At 42.6% G+C, this 19,420-nt stretch overlaps 1 protein-coding gene across 2 annotated transcripts in view; it reads left to right on the plus strand.

The window, feature by feature from the left end:
• sez6l (seizure related 6 homolog (mouse)-like) overlaps positions 1-19,420 on the plus strand; it is a 63,934-nt gene that overhangs the window by 36,942 nt on the left and 7,572 nt on the right. For both annotated transcript variants that reach the window (XM_074618420.1, XM_074618421.1), the window contains exons 4-13: positions 2,231-2,426; positions 4,006-4,191; positions 4,758-4,929; positions 5,048-5,214; positions 7,345-7,539; positions 8,557-8,695; positions 10,540-10,736; positions 15,442-15,636; positions 16,633-16,824; positions 18,922-19,116. In XM_074618420.1, coding sequence (XP_074474521.1) covers positions 2,231-2,426; positions 4,006-4,191; positions 4,758-4,929; positions 5,048-5,214; positions 7,345-7,539; positions 8,557-8,695; positions 10,540-10,736; positions 15,442-15,636; positions 16,633-16,824; positions 18,922-19,116 — 1,834 coding nt within the window. The remainder of the gene's footprint in view (positions 1-2,230; positions 2,427-4,005; positions 4,192-4,757; positions 4,930-5,047; positions 5,215-7,344; positions 7,540-8,556; positions 8,696-10,539; positions 10,737-15,441; positions 15,637-16,632; positions 16,825-18,921; positions 19,117-19,420) is intronic.

Here is a 19,420-nt window from a genome sequence, read left to right on the forward strand (position 1 = left end):
ATTGTTCACTGTATAAATACGGACATTAGTTCACATATAGTCAGAACATTATTAAGGAACAAATTAAGAAGAAAAAATGTCTTTCTACATTTGTGAGGACATTCATTGACATCCAAGTTTACTTATAAAACACATTTCAGCAACGAGGCAGTTCAAAGTGCTTTGCATCAAACATTTAAAGCATCGAGACAAAGTGCAAAAGAAACACATTTAAATACAATTAAAAACAGTCACTAAAGAGCAAAGAGAATAGGAAATAAAAACAAACTAAAATAGAATGAAATACAAGAATAAAAGTTACAGTGAAGCGCAGGAAACGATTTAATAAAACTGTTCAGCTTTGATTTAAAGAAGTGAGTTTCAGATTGAATCCTTTGAGATTCGTTCCTGTGTTTTTAAGCTCAGCAGTCGTCTCTTCTTTCAGATGCATCAGTTAACGCTGATGTCATGTTGCAGGTTTCATTTCAGTAGTTGCTTTTTTTAAAGTGTAATTTCTCATTTTCTGCTTTATCTGAAATAAAAAAGCCACAACGAATCCTCTTAGATGTGACGAGTACTCTCACTGAGAGCCAGAAATACTTCTCTGAGTTATTATTTAACAACTTCAGGGTCCTTTAGCGTGCAAGTGGACTTATATCTGTCTCACTTTATGAATTATTGACTCTGTCGGGGAATGACTCAACTGGTCTGAGTGGAACTGGTTCTGTTTCTGCTGCTTTTTGTTGGTGAGATTTCAGTTTGTGATTCTCCCACTGAGCTGCAGCTGTACAGTTAGATGATGAGCGACAGAGCTAACGAGGATTTAAGGACAGAAGGTGTCGTTGGCTGTCGTCTGTCAGCTGTTAGATTGATGCTTTTCTTCTTTGCTTCAATAATAACTATTGTAACAGAGATAGAAACAGAATAATTCAGACACCAAATGTTTTATTTACATGTCAAATAGTTTTAGTAGAGTGAAATGATTCAAACGTCCATCTCGTGGATGTCCCCACTGGACCGGCGTGACCAGAGAGATCACGGTGGTCACCTGCCTCTGTGGCGTCTCCTCTCATCATCCCTCTGTGTGTCTGAGGGTAGACGGAGGCTACTTCAAAGTTTGCAGGCCATCTTACCCTAAACGGCGGCGTTTTGAGGCTGTTAGGCACCGCCTCTCCGGCAGCGCCCGGCTGTACGCCCGTGCGTAAAGCGTCTCTGGAGGATTCCGCTGAGCCAGTCCAAAAATCATGTCCCTTTGTGTCCTCCGATGTCCTCTGGTGCTCCTAACGGCATCTGCAAGATTTCCCAGACCGGAGGAAAACAAGCAGTCAGAGCTGATCTGAGGTCTGCTGTCCAGCTGCCGTCTATGAGAGCCGGCTGTCAATCACTCTGAACTCCGACCAAACGGTCAAACTAGGCAGCGCTGATCAAATATGAATCAATATTCTGTTACGTTTATGCCTATTTCTCTCCTCAGAGGTTCTCAGAATCATCTTGTAGTGCACGGTTTAGCTGGAAAATGAGAAAGTTTGTGACGCCGCCGTCATTGTGAAATCTGGTTCTGGTCACATGACCGGAGCACAGCCAGTAGGAACACTCTCTCAATGAACTGACCTGTGATTGGTCAAAGTCTAACGTCACGGGCTAGATGTTCTAAAGTCTGTAAACAGAGCCATGAGGAGGAGCAGAAGTCTAGTTTTCTCTCAGAACACTTGAATTACAATATGCTGAAAGGTTATTATGGGATTTTTGTCCAATGATGCCAAATATATACTGACTACTGAAGTTTTAAATAGCAATGCCCCCGGTGCAGGTGCATCTGGCTTTTAAAGGGAACGCCCAAAACACACCGCTGATTAATGAAGAGAATAAATACAACCCCTTTGTCTCTTGTGCCTTACTTTACGTGGAGTTGGACACGCCCTGAATGCTCTCTAGACCATGCACTATAGATGGTTTAAATAGGGCCCATAGAGAAGTCCTCTCAGGAGTCTGACTTTTAACTTTTTAATTCACTTCAGCACGGTTTATAAGGTTAGAAGTTGGTCTTTTGTGGTGTTTCAGTGTGTTTTTAAAGCTCAGAGTAAATGTCTTTCTCTGATTAATGAGCGGTAATAACAAACATCCCTTTAGAGCATCTTTTAGGAACAACCTGAGGACCATTTAGTCGTATTCACCGCTGCAATATCTGAATACAAAAAAAGCCCAAAACAAACGAGGGACTAATGAGTGTTCTCCTTCCTGTGTTGTCCAGGTGAAGAGCGTGAACCTGTCGGAGGGCGAGCAGCTGTCCATCAGGAGTGCAGATGAGCGAGGCGCCCTGCTGGTCCTGGCCAATCACACGCTGCTGGTCGAAGGTCAAGTGATCCGCAGCCCCACCAACACGCTGTCCGTCTACTACCGCTCTGCGCCGGACGCCAGCATGGGCCTCTTCCAGCTGCACTATCAGAGTGAGAGAGGATATTAATATTCATATATCTAAACATACAAACTCAATAGATGTGAATTCTCCATGAGGGCCTGAGGGGCTGTTGGTGCTCTGTATATACGTGCTAATTGCATAATCAAAAATCTCCTCATCTAATCACTTAGCACGGTGATTGAATCTGTCGTGTGAATTAGCTGATGAGAGCTCTGATTAATTGGCTCTCATCTCATTAGGAGGCTGAGGATATGGGAGTTTGTATAGACTATGTTTCTCTGTGTGTGTGTGTGTGTGTGTGTGTGTCGACCCATAATGGATATGACAAGGACTGGAGAGGAGGAAGCATCCGAGTGTTAAGACCCACCTGTGCCATTAATCACAGCCATCTAATCCTCTTACATCACCAGCAGGAAGAACGGAGCAGAAAATACCTTCAGAGAGAGATGTATGCTCAAGATGAGGCGTGAAAAACAGCGTTAAGGGAATAAAAGCAGCATAAATAGAGCAGTAATATTATCACTCACAGCTCACAAAGCTTATTTAATTACCATTAATTCAATTAAAATCTGCCCGTGGGTGTTTGATTTCTCAAGTGACCCTCCAGATAGATTAGAAACTAAAACATTGACCTGAAGTGCTTGTTTACAAAGCTGACTTTAATTAATTAAAGGGTAGCTTTGCTATTTTTCCAATGTTTTTGTGTCTGAGTGACTAATGGGGACAACGATGTTTAAATTGGTCCAGTATTGAGGGAGAACGCTGCAGCTGGCAGCCACTAAATGAGCTGCGAGGGCAGAGAGCAGTGACAGTGTAACGCTACGTTCAATAAAAGTGCTTGTTTTCTTTGCGTCATTTGTATAATGAGGCAGAAATGCATAAAGAAATGTAAAAACAAATGTGTAAAAAGAGAATACATAAATAAATAAGTTTGGGGAAATAAATAAGGGGTGAAATGCAAAGGGAAAATTGTGCAGAAATAAATAAATGCATCAATATATAAATAAATACTGTATATACATTTAAGAATAAATAAAAAATAAGTAAATAAATAAATATAAATGCAAAAATAAGGAAATAAATACATAAAAAAATTAATACAAATAAATACATAAATAAATAAAAGAGAAAATTAAACAGAAGAGTAAATAAATAAAGGATCTAATACAAACATTTTATCAATTAGTTAATGGCTATATTTATTTTTAATATTATTTTTGCTGCATTTAATGACATTTATTAATTTATTGAGTCATTTATTTATTTATTTATTTTTTAACCTGAGCCAGGCCATACAACAAAGTTAGTAATCGTGTCACATTCATACATGGTCAGTAGTAAACAGCTGTTAAATAATAATAATAATAATATATATTTATTTTTTAATCACGCTGGTATCGGATCGGTACTCGGTATCTGCCGATACCGCAAGTTCAGGTATCGGAATTGGTATTGTGAAGGAAAAATGTTATCGGAACATCTCTAATAAAAACATCAGTAATAACAACACAATCATTGTGTTATTATATTTTTAATGCTTCCTTCCTTCCTTCCTTCCTTCCTTCCTTCCTTCCTTCCTTCCTAATAAACGTCCTCCCTGGTTTCAGTCTTCAGGCTCAGCTGTCAGCTACCCAAGAGGCCTCACTTCGGGGAGGTGTCGGTGCTGGACCTGCTGCCCGGAGGCACCGCCCGCTTCCACTGCCACATGGGTTACCACCTGGAGGGCGAGACGCTGCTCACCTGCCTCAACGCCTCGATGCCCGTGTGGAGCGGCAAGGTGCCCGTCTGCAGGGGTGAGTGATGGAGCTGTGACGGAGCTCCAGCTGGTCTGCAGCTTTTCATTAAAACCAGGAGGGAGATGCAGACGGGTGGCTCTCCACTCTCACAGTTCAAAATGCTTGATGCACAGCATGACTGACTCAACAGTACAATCATGTGTGCAATAATTCTTATTTAATTCTTATCTATACCATTCTTGCATTTATATTTAACACACTTAATAGATCCCACTTCTCAGCATTTTTCTGCACGTCTTAATGCAAATATTTGTGCATATTTCATATTTCTTATATTCTCATTTCATTTATTTTAATTTTATTACTTACTTATATCTCTTTTGTGTTTATATTGTAGCATTATGTACATAATTTACACGTTACTTACTCCTTTATTTCTATTTTCAGTTTATATAAGTATAAAGTATTTCTGATTCTGATTTAAAAATGAAAATGAACTTTATTTATACAGCGCTCACCTTTCAAAGCAACGTTACAATAAGCTGCTTTGTGTGGAATAAACTAAAAGGAATACGCTGAATACCTTTAAATAAATCAAAGTGTTTAAACCGTCTTCTCTGCAGCTCTTTGTGGAGGCGCAGTGAAGAATGCGACAGTTGGCCGGGTGCTGTCCCCGTCCCCCCACCACGGGCCGAACGCCACCCAAGACCGCTCCTGTTCCTGGTCCCTGGAGGCCCCCAAGGACCAAAGGCTGCACCTCCACCTGGAGCGACTGGCCCTGGGAGCCACTGACAGGTAGGAGGGAGTTTTTATTACATGAAGTTCAGTTCACATTGAACCACGTGGAGTCTTTAAGTCGTTTTTGGTTTTCACGCTACACGACTGACCGGCGACAGTGTTTCCGTCCCTGCAGGCTGGTGTTGTGGAGCGGGCTGGACGCCGGCTCCGTGGTGCTGTTCGACTCGGGGAGGGGAGGACAGATCCCTTTTGAGGGAGTGATCAGTGAAGGTCCAGCTGTGAGGATCCAGTTCATCACCGACCAGCCCAACCACAACACGGGATTCAACATCCGCTTCGAAGGTACACAAGCTGCTGGAGATGTAGAAATAAAACGTGCATCAAAAACATGTCATGGCCATTTTCAAAATGGTCCCTTGACCTCTGACCTCCAGATATGTGAATGTAAATGGGTTCTATGGGTACCCACGAGTCTCCCCTTTACAGACATGCCCACTTTATGATAATCACATGCAGTATAAATGTGTTTTTGCCTCTCCTAAACAGTCTAGAATTACATAAACTGGGTCTCACTGTAAAGCTGAGATTCTTATGGATCCAATGAGCCCAACTGTATTCATGTGTGATGATGTTAGTCCCCATAGGAGACATTTCATTGACCTCACTGTATAACATGACCTGTGGTGACCTCTAGGATAATCACAGCCTCATGAAACTTTACAGCCACAAACTAGAGACCTAGAGCATTCAGAGGAAGGATGGATCAAACTAGAGACCTAGAGCATTCAGAGGATGGATGGATCAAACTAGAGACCTAGAGCATTCAGAGGATGGATGGATCAAACTAGAGACCTAGAGCATTCAGAGGATGGATGGATCAAACTAGAGACCTAGAGCATTCAGAGGATGGATGGATCAGACTAGAGACCTAGAGCATTCAGAGGATGGATGGATCAAACTAGAGACCTAGAGCATTCAGAGGAAGGATGGATCAAACTAGAGACCTAGAGTATTCAGAGGATGGATGGATCAAACTAGAGACCTAGAGCATTCAGAGGATGGATGGATCAAACTAGAGACCTAGAGCATTCAGAGGATGGATGGATCAAACTAGAGACCTAGAGCATTCAGAGGAAGGATGGATCAAACTAGAGACCTAGAGCATTCAGAGGATGGATGGATCAGACTAGAGACCTAGAGCATTCAGAGGATGGATGGATCAAACTAGAGACCTAGAGCATTCAGAGGATGGATGGATCAAACTAGAGACCTAGAGCATTCAGAGGATGGATGGATCAGACTAGAGACCTAGAGCATTCAGAGGATGGATGGATCAAACTAGAGACCTAGAGCATTCAGAGGATGGATGGATCAAACTAGAGACCTAGAGCATTCAGAGGATGGATGGATCAGACTAGAGACCTAGAGCATTCAGAGGATGGATGGATCAGACTAGAGACCTAGAGCATTCAGAGGATGGATGGATCAGACTAGAGACCTAGAGCATTCAGAGGATGGATGGATCAAACTAAAGACCTAGAGCATTCAGAGGATGGATGGCTTTCCTAGCTATATTGACAATATTTGGGGGTTTCTGAGCAGTTTACACAACACAAGTGCTCGCCATCCAATCGCTGAAAAATCCAATTCCTGCAGAAATCTCCAAAATGTCAAAAGTTTTTGATACCAAATCACAGCATGGCTTTTTCTCTGGTGTTCCTCAAGGTCTTGGTGTCTTAATGTGGTATTTTGGAGGGATTATTGATCATTTTTATCAATTCTCCAGTGGTAAAAAAAGGTTAAATTTAGCACCAAATCTGTGTAACAAATGGTATCACCCCCAAAATTGCTTGAGCATGAGGATGACCATCATATAATGTTCTAAGCCCTCATACACGAGAACATCGTGACTCACAGTGCTGAGCTGCATTTCATATTAAGCTTCAGGTTCCCAGCTTTCAGATGATGTACACTACTTCTATGTGAACTCTACTGTTGACCTGCTATCTCCCCTAAAGACCCCCTGGACCCCCCTAAGAAGACTAAAACGTGTCTCATAGGGTTAAAAGAAGTATTGTTATATTCCACTATAATTACGATGTAATTATGTAAACAAATCAGAGAGGATTGCAAGGCTCCATGTTCCTGCTCACATCGTGCACTGCCAAGTTGTTTTTTGGCTGCGTGGCAGGAAGTGGGCCGCTCGTCCAACATAATCTGAGCTAAAGCTCTCAGTTTGGAAAGATCCCTCCCAACATGTTTATCCTCATCAGTGAAGAGAACAAGACTCATCTTAGCGAGTGGAAACAAGATTTATAGACCGTGTATGATTACAGTTTTTTTGAGGAAGATCTGTTTATGGAAATTATACAGAGATATCACAAAGAGAATATTAATTTCATAATGAAAATCCCACATGGTGCGACTCTAATAAGACACGTTTTGCTCTTCATGTCTCATTTTCTCCTCCAGCGTTCGAGCGAGGCCACTGCTACGAGCCGTACCTCCAGAACGGGAACTTCACCACCTCCGACCCGCTGTACGGCGTCGGAGCGGTGATCCAGTTCACGTGTGACCTGGGTCACGCTCTGGAACAAGGCCCGCCTGTCATCGAGTGCATCAGTGCGAGGGATCCGTACTGGAACGACACCGAGCCGCTGTGCAAAGGTAACGCTGAGGGCAGGAAGACGACGAGTCTCGTCCAACAACATGTTTGTGTTTTTATTATCAGGTTAAACAAACTCTCCTGTCATAGGTCGCCCGCGCCGACTTGATGATTCATCATCTGTGAGGTTGGATCATTAACATAGAACATTGCTATACAAGGCTGTCCTGCTCTACTTGTGTTAGGATTCATTTACTAAAGATGTCTCCCAGTGGCAGCGGGGGAATGTAACTAAGTACATTTACTAAAGTACTGTACTTTACAACAAGCGACCTTACCGACCTACCACAATATGAGAGAGAGAGGCGGCCACTTAATCACTTCATACATATGTTTGAGTTTATTTTAGATTGCATTTCATTGCATTTTTGCATCCATTTTTAACTTTAAATTTTTTCCTGTCAACTAAACTTAAAGGGCCTGTTAGTAAGAATCCTAAATGTCTTGTTAACAGCTTCACCTGTGTCCGTTAAGTCAACTAAAGTCAGCGTCCTGTTGTTGGCACTTGTGCTCGCTCTACATAGACATGAAGGAGCATCGCTCAACACAGTGAGGAGACACACGTCAGCTAAAAGCACAATATCACTCTATATTTCAGCTGCTTGGCAGTAATGTTAGCTGACCAGACCAAGGTCTCTCCATGAATCAATGCTGATCCTAGTGTTGGCTTTTCCTGCCTCAGTCTCCCGACCGCGGCCGGAGGGAACGGGGGAGACGCCGGAGTTTTTTATCGGAGACGATAACGTTTCTCTCTGCGGAGCCCCGTCACTTCACAAGACACGGGAAACCTCTGTTGGTCTGGAGGAGCTGCAGCAGTTATTTCTGCACAAATGTCCACTGAACATTCACTAGATATTCTCAGAGCTAAACTAACTCTTCTGCAGTGTGGAGTGAGCAGCATGCACGTGAGGTGGAGCGAGAACGAGCGCGGCGTGTGAGTGAAGGCAGGCAGAGGAGCTAACCGGCTGCTTTCTGACTTCTACTCTGTTCTTGACTCCGTCCTCTCCGTCTGTCTGCAGCACAGTGTGGAGGCGACCTGACGGGTCCCGGTGGGGTGATCCTGTCTCCAAACTGGCCGGAGTGGTACGGAGAGGGAGAGGACTGCAGCTGGAGGATCCATGTCGGCGAGGACAAACGGGTGCTGCTGGATGTACAACTGTGAGAAACACACCAACACACACACACACACACACACACACACAGAGAGAGAGAGAGATAAAGAGAGAGAGAGAGAGAGACGGGTAAACATCAAAACTTCAGCTCCGATCCAAAGTTTTGGACTCGAGCGAGAACCGAATGTTATCATTAAATATGGATGTGTTGGCTCAGTGATATTTCTCTTTTCCTGCTCGTACTGAACCATTAAATTCTAAACTTGACAACATTAGAGAGCATGCTGATGAGACGCCACTGCAGTTCTCACCACACTGTTGAGCCCTCGTCTTGATTCTCTACTTTTACTGTCCACTGTGAACAACTCTGTTGGACTGAGTCCTCCGTCTGTCTCCCTGCGTTCACGTCTCAGAGAAACACTACGTTTAAAGTCAATATGTGTAGAAGTTTTATTCTATTTAAGCAGGTTTGACATTTTTCTGATGGAGGACAGAACCTGCCAAAATAAATAAATACATTTATTTTATTTATTTAAATGACTTGATAAATACATAAATAAATATGTATGTCATTAAATGTAGCAAAAATAAATGTAGCCATTAATGGATAAAATGTGACATAAATTGATATTTCTGTTTTAATTTGCTTCTTTATGTATTTGTATTTATTACATTTTAAATTGCTTCAATAATTTTTGCATTTATTTTATTTTTCTGATGGCACACGTTTTGTTGTATTAGGACGGAACCTGCCAAAATAAAAAAATTAATTAATGAATAAATAAATGATTTGATAAATAAATAAATAAATAAGTCATTAAATGTAGAAAAGATAATATTAAAAAAATAAATGTAGCCATTAATTAATCAATAAAATGTGAAATAAATTAATATTTCTGTTTTAATTTGATTCTTTATTTATTGAGCTTATTATTGATTCCCTTATTTATTTACTCTTCTGTCTAATTTTCCCTTTTATTTATTTATATATTTATTTGTATTAAATTTTAAATCTATTTAAGTTATTTTTTTGGGGGCATTTTCCATTTTTATTGACAGGACAGTGGATAGAGAGAGAGGGAGTGGATGCGGAAAGGGCCACAGGCCGGATTCGAACCCGGGCCGCCGCGGTCAGGACTGAGCCTTGTTAAATGGGCGCCCGCTCTACCAACTGAGCTAACCAGGCGCCCAAATCTATTTATTTTTTCATTTATTTTATTTTTCTGATGGCACATGTTTTGTTGTATGGAGGACAGAACAGAAAAATAAATAAATAACTAAATAACTTGATAAATAAATAAATGTCATTAAGCATAGAAAAAATAATATTAAAAATATGTGTAGCCATAAAATATGACATAAATTTGTATTTCTGTCTGTATTTATTTATCTGTGTATTAATTCCCTCATTTATTTACTGTTCTGTTTCATTTTCCCTTTTATTTATTTATTTATTTATTTATTTATGTAACTTAATTATAATAAGTTAATTTGAGAAATGAAGGTATGTCAAGATGTAATAAATCTAATAACTAAGGTTTCACCAGCTCTATCCTTTAATTATTTCACTTCTTTAATAGTTTTTTATTCATTCTACATTAAATGTTTGTTTTTCTGTGGTATGAAATCAAGTTGAGCTACACTTCCTGCCAGCACTGATCTCATTCTCATATCACATTTACACATAATTCAATTTTCAAAACAACGTTGCAAGCTGAATCTTGTGCGGCGTGGTGAATCAAACGTCTCTGGGGCAATAAAAACACGTCTGTGTTTCAACACTGTGGATGAATGCAGCGTTTAGCCTCTGAGGTCATCTCGTCTCCCACACAGTCTGCTGTGAGTCATCACAACCGATAAACCGCTAAACGTCTCTCTGTCTGTCCTCAGGCTGAACATCAGCGACAGCGACATGTTGACCATCACCGACGGCGATGAGGTCACCACTCGCATCCTGGGGCGCTACGTCGGAGGAAGCAGCCCCTTCAAGCTGTCCTCCACCACCCCCGACCTGACCATCACCTTCCACTCCGATCCGGCCGGGCTCGTCTTCGGCAAAGGAGAGGGTTTCATCATCAACTATATGGGTGAGAGTTCAGACTGCACCGCCAGGGCCTGCTCTAGCTTTATTGTGAAAATATAAGGAAGTAAGAATTAAAGGGGGATTTTTCTTAATGTCAATAAATCCCATGGAAAGACCCAAAACCAACAACATGTTAGTCCGTCTCTCAATACTGTCTGACTTCCTGTTTGGGGTTCTCAGCTCCAAGCTCATTGGTTAAAAGATAATTAAAACAATAAAAGCGGTAACTTCCTTCCTTCAAATGAAGCAGATATATCGACTCTGGCATTAAAACATATATTTCAGTGTCTGTGCTTTGCCGCTGCCTGGTGAGAGACGGACTAACACGTTGTTGGATTTGGTCTTTTCATGGGATTTGTTGACAATATAGAACAACACCAGCTTCATCCTTTATTTCTTCTTCATTCATTTTAATTCAGCTTTTTTCCGTCTATCCGCCGACTCCATTTTTCATCTTCCCTTTCCTCCCTGCTCATATTTATCTGTCTTTCCTTTCATTCCCCTCTGCCCTTATTCAATCACGTCCTATTTGTTTCACCGTCTCACAATGTCTCTCATCTCCACACCAGCCTAGAGTTTTAACAAGCAGCCAAATAAGCTCACTTTACACACGGCGATGTGCAGGCAGCGCTCCGCCGACACGTCCAACACCTGACTCCAATTTAGAGACACGCACTGTCCAATTTACCCGTCACCCTCCTGACACCACACACACTCCCCGGAGGAGTAAATCAAGTAGACGCAGCATGAATGCGTAGGCCACTCTCTCTCTCTCTCTGTGATTGTGTGTGTGTGTGTGTGTTTGTTCTCAGAATAAATTACCCACCACACACGTTCAGGCAGCGCGGAGGAGGAGAACCGAGTCAATACACAATGAATAATTGATCCAGGAACTTCAACTTACAAATCCCTGCAGGCCTATTATATTGTACAGTGTAATGCAATAGTGCACGCTGCCCGATCAATCATCCAACAGCCTACATGTGCACACACACACACACACTGCAGGAGGCTACTTATGTCTGTCCCTCCTGGATCCCTAATGAGTCTTTTTTTCTCTCTTTAAACAGCATCAATTGTATTAATGTTCTGTATTTTCTTCTTGGCGTGAGTGGATAGTGGAGGTGGGTTTGTTTTGTTCCTCCTTTGTTCTTGCCTGTTATACACTCGAGACGTTAGAATCCACAGAGCAACAAATGTGCCTGAAAAAGCATGAATGAAAACATGAAGCGTCTACGAGGGAACAAACTGTAACGGTGATCTTCAGCTGATTTAACTGCACTAATTGTTTCTTGGCAGGCGGTTTATGTAGAGTACAGAGAGGCTTTTCAGACAGTGTGACACACAAAAATATAAACCTGACAACAAAACTCTAATAATAGTAATAGTACGCCACCTATTTAGAGTTGCAAAAAGATCAAAATCCATGCAGCAGAATCAGAGATATCATCTTTTTTATTCCTCACATTCTTCTTCCTTCCGTCAAAACGTCGCGCCTGCATTACCCATGATGCAACTATCTCTCTCTGACAGTTGTGTGTGTGAGCCTGGTTTATGGTCACTCTAGTGAAGCCGGTGTGAGGTGCGCGCGCCAGAACATTCTGTCATCACAGCTTTCGCATGGTGCGGGAAGGCTCCGCAAGTGGTCGCGGTGCTTGGCTGTGCACCTCTGAATTTTTCTAACTACGCGCCGACTGCTCTCGCTGTGCTTTTCGTTTCAACATGGACGTCTTCGAGGGAAGACTGGCCGAGCAGGTTGGCCTGTACAGTCGTACGTCTATTCTGCGCCAGAGCACTGCACATTTTGTGTTTTTTTATTCTGGTCACCGGGATTTGAAAAATGTTCAACTTTGGGTAAAACGCTGCCCTCGTCACTGTCACCTTTTTACCCAGCCGTCCGATCACAACGGAGATCACAGAGACCGGTGGGTCCGCAGAATCAGAGATATCATCTTTTTTATTCCTCACATTCTTCTTCCTTCCGTCAAAACGTCGCGCCTGCATTACCCACAATGCAACTATCTCTCTCTGACAGTTGTGGATGTGAGATTGGTGCGTTAAGCCTGGTGTATGGTCGCTGTAGTGAAGCCGGTGTGAGGTGCGCGCTAGAAAATTACGTCATCACGGCTTTTGCATGATTGTGATTACGCTTGGCCGTGCACCTCTGAATTTTTCTAACTACGCGCCGACTGCTCGGGCTGTGCTTTTCGTTTCAACATGGACGTCTTCGAGGGAAGACTGGCCGAACAGGTTGGCCTGTACAGACGTACAGGCCAACCTGTTCTGCGCCGGAGCACTGCACGTTTTGTGTTTTCTGGTCACCGAGAGTTGAAAAATGTTCAACTTTGGGTAAAACGCTGCCCTCGTCACTGTCACTTTTTTACCCAGCCGTCCGAAAACAAAATAAAGATCACAGAGACCGGTGGGTCCGTCCTCTCTCCTTGTACGTGCTTCAGTGTTCCCTTCATCCAGAACCAGTACTCTACCTCGTGCTGACATTTTTACTTCTGCAGATATTTCGTATCATAACAACCAGATGCAACCAAAGCGTAGTTTAAAAAACTGCTGCGCCTCATTCGGTAGTATTTCATTAGTTTTAAAACTGCTATAAAATCTTTGTCATTTAAAAAGCAACAATATGCTTAATCATAGCCTCACAATAAAGCTTATTTCTAAGCACTAAAATCAGGATAATTTAAGTAATTTGCGACAAAATAATTGCAATAATACCATATATCGCACTGTTGAGCCGATCATTATCACCACAGTGGAAATATATACTTATTCAAGTCTTTCCTTTTATTGTCTTACTGCCTTCACTGTTAACAATAAAGTTCTTAAAGTACTGTTCATAGTCGGGTACCAAAGTTGACATTATCTGGTTTATTTCCTGCTACAAAGTACGGCAGTTCTAGTGGTACACCAAGATGTTAAATAATCATGTATAAAGTATTCTGTTAATTTTGGACAATCCCAAACGATATTGGCATGGTCACTAATTTGCCCACATACTGGTGCTGATCCATTTCACTAGTGGTTGTTGTTGCCTTCCAGCTCACCAGAAAACAAATTGGGTTCTTAGTTTTTGTGGAAATTAAAATAAAAAAAAGCTTTGACTTTCTAATTCTGCTGACACGACTCCAGGTTTTACTTCCTTCATCGATCTGAAGGGAAAGTTGTTCTCCTCTCGTGGCTGTGGGCTTTGGTTATAATTTAACTTTGGAGATCTAAAATCTGAAGCTCTGTTGATTTTAAGATCGTAGAGACAAACATGGCAAGAAAGTTTTGAGAGCTGAGGAACTTTTAATGAAAGATCAGAAGAATTCTTGATTCAGAAAGATCTTCAGATCGATGAAGAGACTGTCGGTCTGAACCTCCTGCTGCTTCTCTGTCAGAACTTCTCTGGTACATCATGTAAAGCTTACAGAGGAGTCGGGGGGGGGGGGGAAACATTCATCCTATGTGTGTTTTCATTTAATAAAGCAAAAAGGTTTCTGCCAACGAAAACACAAACTGAGAACATCTGGTTCACTGAGAGTCTCAAACAGCCTCTTTACAGCTGCTCGGATTTAGAGTTTCAGTCTAATGAGTCGCTGTAATACAAGAGGTGTTACGTACAGAGCAGGGAGGTCAGCTTCGGTTCATTTTGCTTTCAATAGCTCCACACCCATTAACCAGTAACTAACTGGTTTAACCAGTAACTAACTGGTTAAATTATAAGAATAGAAAAACTAGCAAAATGACGTGAAATACAAGAGCGAGAAACAGGAAGAGCGAGGACGGCGGATATACAAGCCGTTGTTATGATACGTAAATGAAACGAAGCGGCGTCTTCATTCCAGATGTTCACGTCGCTGTGAAAATATCCGTGTGTTGGAACGATCAGATGAGATGAAGATGAACGATTAGAAGTCTTCTGCGTGTGTCCTCTTGACTTTACTTGTTTTCTTGCTTTCCTCACTTCAGTTTCTCTTCTCATGCACTGATTGGTTTAAGCTGAACAGCCAATCAGAGTGATTTCTGTCATCGACAAGCTCCACCGCCGATTCCAAAACGCCGAATCGCCCGAAAAAACTAGACCTACAGACGCTCAGCAACGGCCCCAAACTGTCCGACGGCCGACCGACAGCTCGGTGTGTCGGGATTTTTAGATCACATGATGACAACTGAGTCATTTCCATCCCGAGATGAAGACTGAGAGATGTGGTTGAAAGCTACTGAGTGGATCATTTTGTCAAACATTTCATTACAAAGAGAAATCCCTCTGACAGCACACAAAATAAAGTATTTTCTTGTGCAGCAGATGAGGACAGCTGTGACAGATAACTGACAGCTGGTGATAATGTAATCGAGGACGGTTTCAGTGGGAATCTGAATTAAACGGCAGCTTCAGAGGCAAACTGTCCTCGTCAGAGCGGAGACGATACCGCAGAGATGATATTTGAAGACTGTCCAGCACAGATGAAATCCATCATTCTGTCACACGGTCAAGTAGTCGCGCAATAACTCCATCAATCTTCTGCGTTGCTATGGATACCTCCTCACAGAGAGCATGTGCCAGCATCAGAACCAGACGTGGTGTTTGTTTATCTGGTTTTTCTTCTTGACCCTCAGAGATGCTGCGAAGGAGGAAACGCTTCAACTTCGAGCAACGCCGCCGTCGTAACGGAGCCATTAATCAACCTTTTATTTTGTATTTCTGTCTTCAGAGGTGTCCCGAAACGACTCCTGTCCAGACCTGCCGGAGATCCAGAACGGCTGGAAGACCACGTCCCACATTGCGCTGGTGCGAGGGGCTCGTATTACCTACCAGTGTGACCCTGGCTATGACCTGGTGGGACGGGAGACCCTCACCTGTCAGTTAGACCTCTCCTGGAGCTCGCAGCCGCCCTTCTGTGAAAAGAGTCAGTTCCACTCTTATTCATACATCCATGTTTGTGTGTGCGACCGTGTGCACGTAACTGTTATTATGATTTTCGTCAAAGTACGTTTGAGCATCAAAATGTTATTTTCACTTCAAGCCTTTCTAAAAACCTTTTTCCCACATGGTGACCTGACGTCGGTTTCTGCATGATGACGCTGCTGCATGTACAGCATATATACATCCTTATAGTCAGTGTATTACTACAGTAACTTAGATGATGACGCTGCTGCATGTACAGCATATATACATCCTTATAGTCAGTGTATTAATACAGTAACTTAGATGATGACGCTGCTGCATGCACAGTATATATACATCCTTATAGTCAGTGTATTAATACAGTAACTTAGATGATGACGCTGCTGCATGCACAGTATATATACATCCTTATAGTCAGTGTATTAATACAGTAACTTAGATGGCGGTCGGCGTGCTCCCAGTCAGGAGAAGCAGACAGGAACACCGGCAGGAAGCTAAGCGATGTACTGCTGTGGACGCCACGTTAGTTCAGATCAGAAAGTCGCACAATAACACAAACTAACTAACTGATCAATGCAGCGGAGAGGTCAAATGACTGTTTTTGTGAATGGAGTCTGGTGGCTTTGAAGAGAGCATGATAACGGCTTCAGTTCCCCGTCAGAAAGGGCGGTCTGATGGCGAGGTAAAGTGAAGTGAAAATATTCTAAATACAGCGTACATTTAAACTGATGTTGATTTGTTTTTTAGGTGTCAAAAATATTTTTTTTCTGCTGCTCCCGTCCACAGCCGCTTTACCTCCCTGTGCAGGAATCAGATTGTTAGTAATGTGAAAGCAACACTTTATATTAATGCCCCTTAATAAAACAACTTGACCTCGGTTAGAGGTATACAATCAACTGGTCTAACTATGTATTTTACTTGTATTTAATTATCAAGATATTATTTCCTGATGGTATGAATGTCTTTATGTGTCCTCATATGTTCCTCTTTGTCTCAGTCATGTACTGCTCAGATCCCGGCCACGTGGAGCACTCCACCAGGTCTCTGTCCGACCCAAAACTGCTGGTGGGAACGACCATTCAGTACAGCTGCAACCCCGGCTTCATCCTGCAGGGCGGCGCCACCATCACCTGCTACGGCCGCGAGCCGGGGACGCCCGTCTGGACGTCTCGACTCCCTCACTGTGTTTGTGAGTATCAGAAAGAAACTCTACGACGGCGTATTAGAGCCAATGTAGGTTAAAGAAATAATAATTACAGAGCCGGATGAGAGGGGGAATATTCTGAGAAAAAACTCAGAGATTAAGTCGTAACTTTACGAGAACATTTATTTTTTTAAATAGTGGAGAGGAAAACCGTGGTACTGCCAGACACCGTCTGAATTTTGTTGCTATGTGTGAGTCTGTGTGGAGGTAGAAGGAAGTTACCGCTTTTATTGTGGTAGTCTGAGTAACGTGACGTCATATCCGTTCCGTATCCGTCAACCAAAACAAACCTCAGAAAGTATAAAACGTTGGAGGGTCGTCGTGGATACGACCTGCACCCTCACATGTTAAATCCAAAGTGTTAAATGCTACACATCCAGTAAAGGATGGAAACACTTTGGGTTTCACACATTTACAGGAAAAGCAGAGCTAGACAGAGCAGAGCTAAAGCTGCATGCTAACGCTGTCACAGACAGGAAACGTCATCGTAATGCGGTAACGTGGCGGTGGAACCGGCCGTCGCTCTCGTCTCCGTGGTCAAATGGGCCGACGCTACGACTGTAGGGCACCCAGATACTGACATTTGTGTTCTCTGCATTGAAACGGCCCCGATGGAGCTGACCATGGATGGATAAAGAGAACGGAGCTGACGGGAGAGCTAGAGACCACCTTGGAGAAGTTAGAGGAAGTAGACATGTATGACTATATCCGCTTTTCAAAATAAGATGTTAACAAAGGGAACTGTATATACAAAATACATCTATGGAAATAAGATTGATGGATTATATTCACCAGAAGTATAAAACATTACATGACCCTTATTAATTAAAAAAGAAGATAGCACTAATCTGTGAGGGAAATGTCTTAATTCTTTGAGTTTTGGGTTGCTGGATAATAAATAATTCCTGACAATGACTGATATATTTGACTTCTGCTGCTACTAGTCCTCAAGTTAATTGATCGCAGAAGGCGTCGCTCTCTCGGACGAATTAAAAAATTTAAATTAAAAATGCTAAAATATAGCATACTTTGGTGGCCGCCTAAATAAAGTCTACGTGTGAGAAACACTGCTTATGTTTCTAATTTAATTTAATTTATTTTTCACAAAACTAATATTTTTGAGGAGCTGTTTAAGAACTGAAACGTTCTTCTCAATGAGGCGGTAGTTTGTATAGCAGCTGAAAAAGCTTTTGAGGAAGTTGTTAAAAAAAAAGAAAGAATGTTTTTCATGTGAGGGAAGGTGATATTAAAGGTTGTTTCATGAATGTATGCTCATTCAGAGACGGTGTAATGAAATGTCTTTAAAACAGCTCAGTTACTTTGCTTCTAATGAAGAGGTCTTTGTTTCCCCGGCACAAAAGGGGATTAAATAACAGCAAAAACTAAAAACAAAACACAGAATTCTGCAATCGATGCGTCCCTAATTACCAACCCTCTCCCGGCTCCGTGATTATTTAGTTTTACCTACAGTGGCTCTAATCCGCCGTCATAGATCCTCTAAACTGTTTCTGGTGTAAAAATGAGAAGACGAAACATGAAGTTAGCTGCTTTCACCTCCCAGGAAGAAACGCTCGTAGTTATTTTCTAAATGTGTGAAAGGATAATTTGTCAGCCCTGTGATTCCAGAGCCCTTTCATCAGGACAGACAGTTAAACGTGGCAGCTAACTGAAGATGAGAGGCTCTTCTCCCGTGGCTGTGCCATCTAACATGAGTGGGTTTGTGTGATTTCTTGCCTGGCGCTCTCTTTCTTTCCTCCGCTGACACAGATCAGAGCGTCTCCACATGCCAGAGACGATGCTGCTCCTTCATCTCAGCGCTGACGACGTATGTGTGTGTGTGTGTGTGTGTGTGTGTGTGTGTGTGTTTTCAGGGGTATTAATGTTTGTGTGAAGTGTTTGATATGTAAATTCAATGCTAATGCACCGTACCAATCAGCCCTCAGCCACCTGGAGGAGGGGGCGGAGATTACCCATGAGTCATGTCACCTCAGCCGGAGCCTGTCAAATCTGTCAGTCGAGCTCTGACGGAGGAACCTGAACATCCATCCAGCTCTCTTCTTCTTCTTCTTCTTCTGTCTCTAGCTGAGGATTCTGTTTCCTGTGAGAACCCCGGCCTCCCCGACAACGGCTACCAGATCCTGTCCAAGAGGCTCTACCTGCCCAGCGAGTCGCTCACCTTCGTCTGTTACCAAGGTTACGAGCTCATCGGAGAGGTCGCGATTAAATGCATCCTGGGGAACCCGTCGTTCTGGAGCGGCCCACTTCCTCTCTGCAGGGGTGAGACCGGCGCCGAGTGAAACGCTCCCTTTTGGATTTATGCACGAACACTATATTTCTTCAAAGTCTTTTCTTTGCCTCCATGCTTGTTGATACAGATTGATCACGCCTCTATGCATGCTAATGACCGCTCGTTAAATCCCACTGCGACTGTCCAATCATAGCTTAGCAACCGTAACTAGGCACAGCATTTAAAGGAGCAGTGTCTGAGAAGTGAAGCTGAAGTACCTTAAACCTGCATTCTTTCTACCAGCCAGCAGGGGGCGACTCATCTCTGTCCTCTTAAACCTTTAACTAGAGCTGT

This window comes from Sebastes fasciatus, chromosome 19, assembly GCF_043250625.1.
Source record: "Sebastes fasciatus isolate fSebFas1 chromosome 19, fSebFas1.pri, whole genome shotgun sequence".
Lineage (NCBI taxonomy): Eukaryota > Metazoa > Chordata > Actinopteri > Perciformes > Sebastidae > Sebastes > Sebastes fasciatus.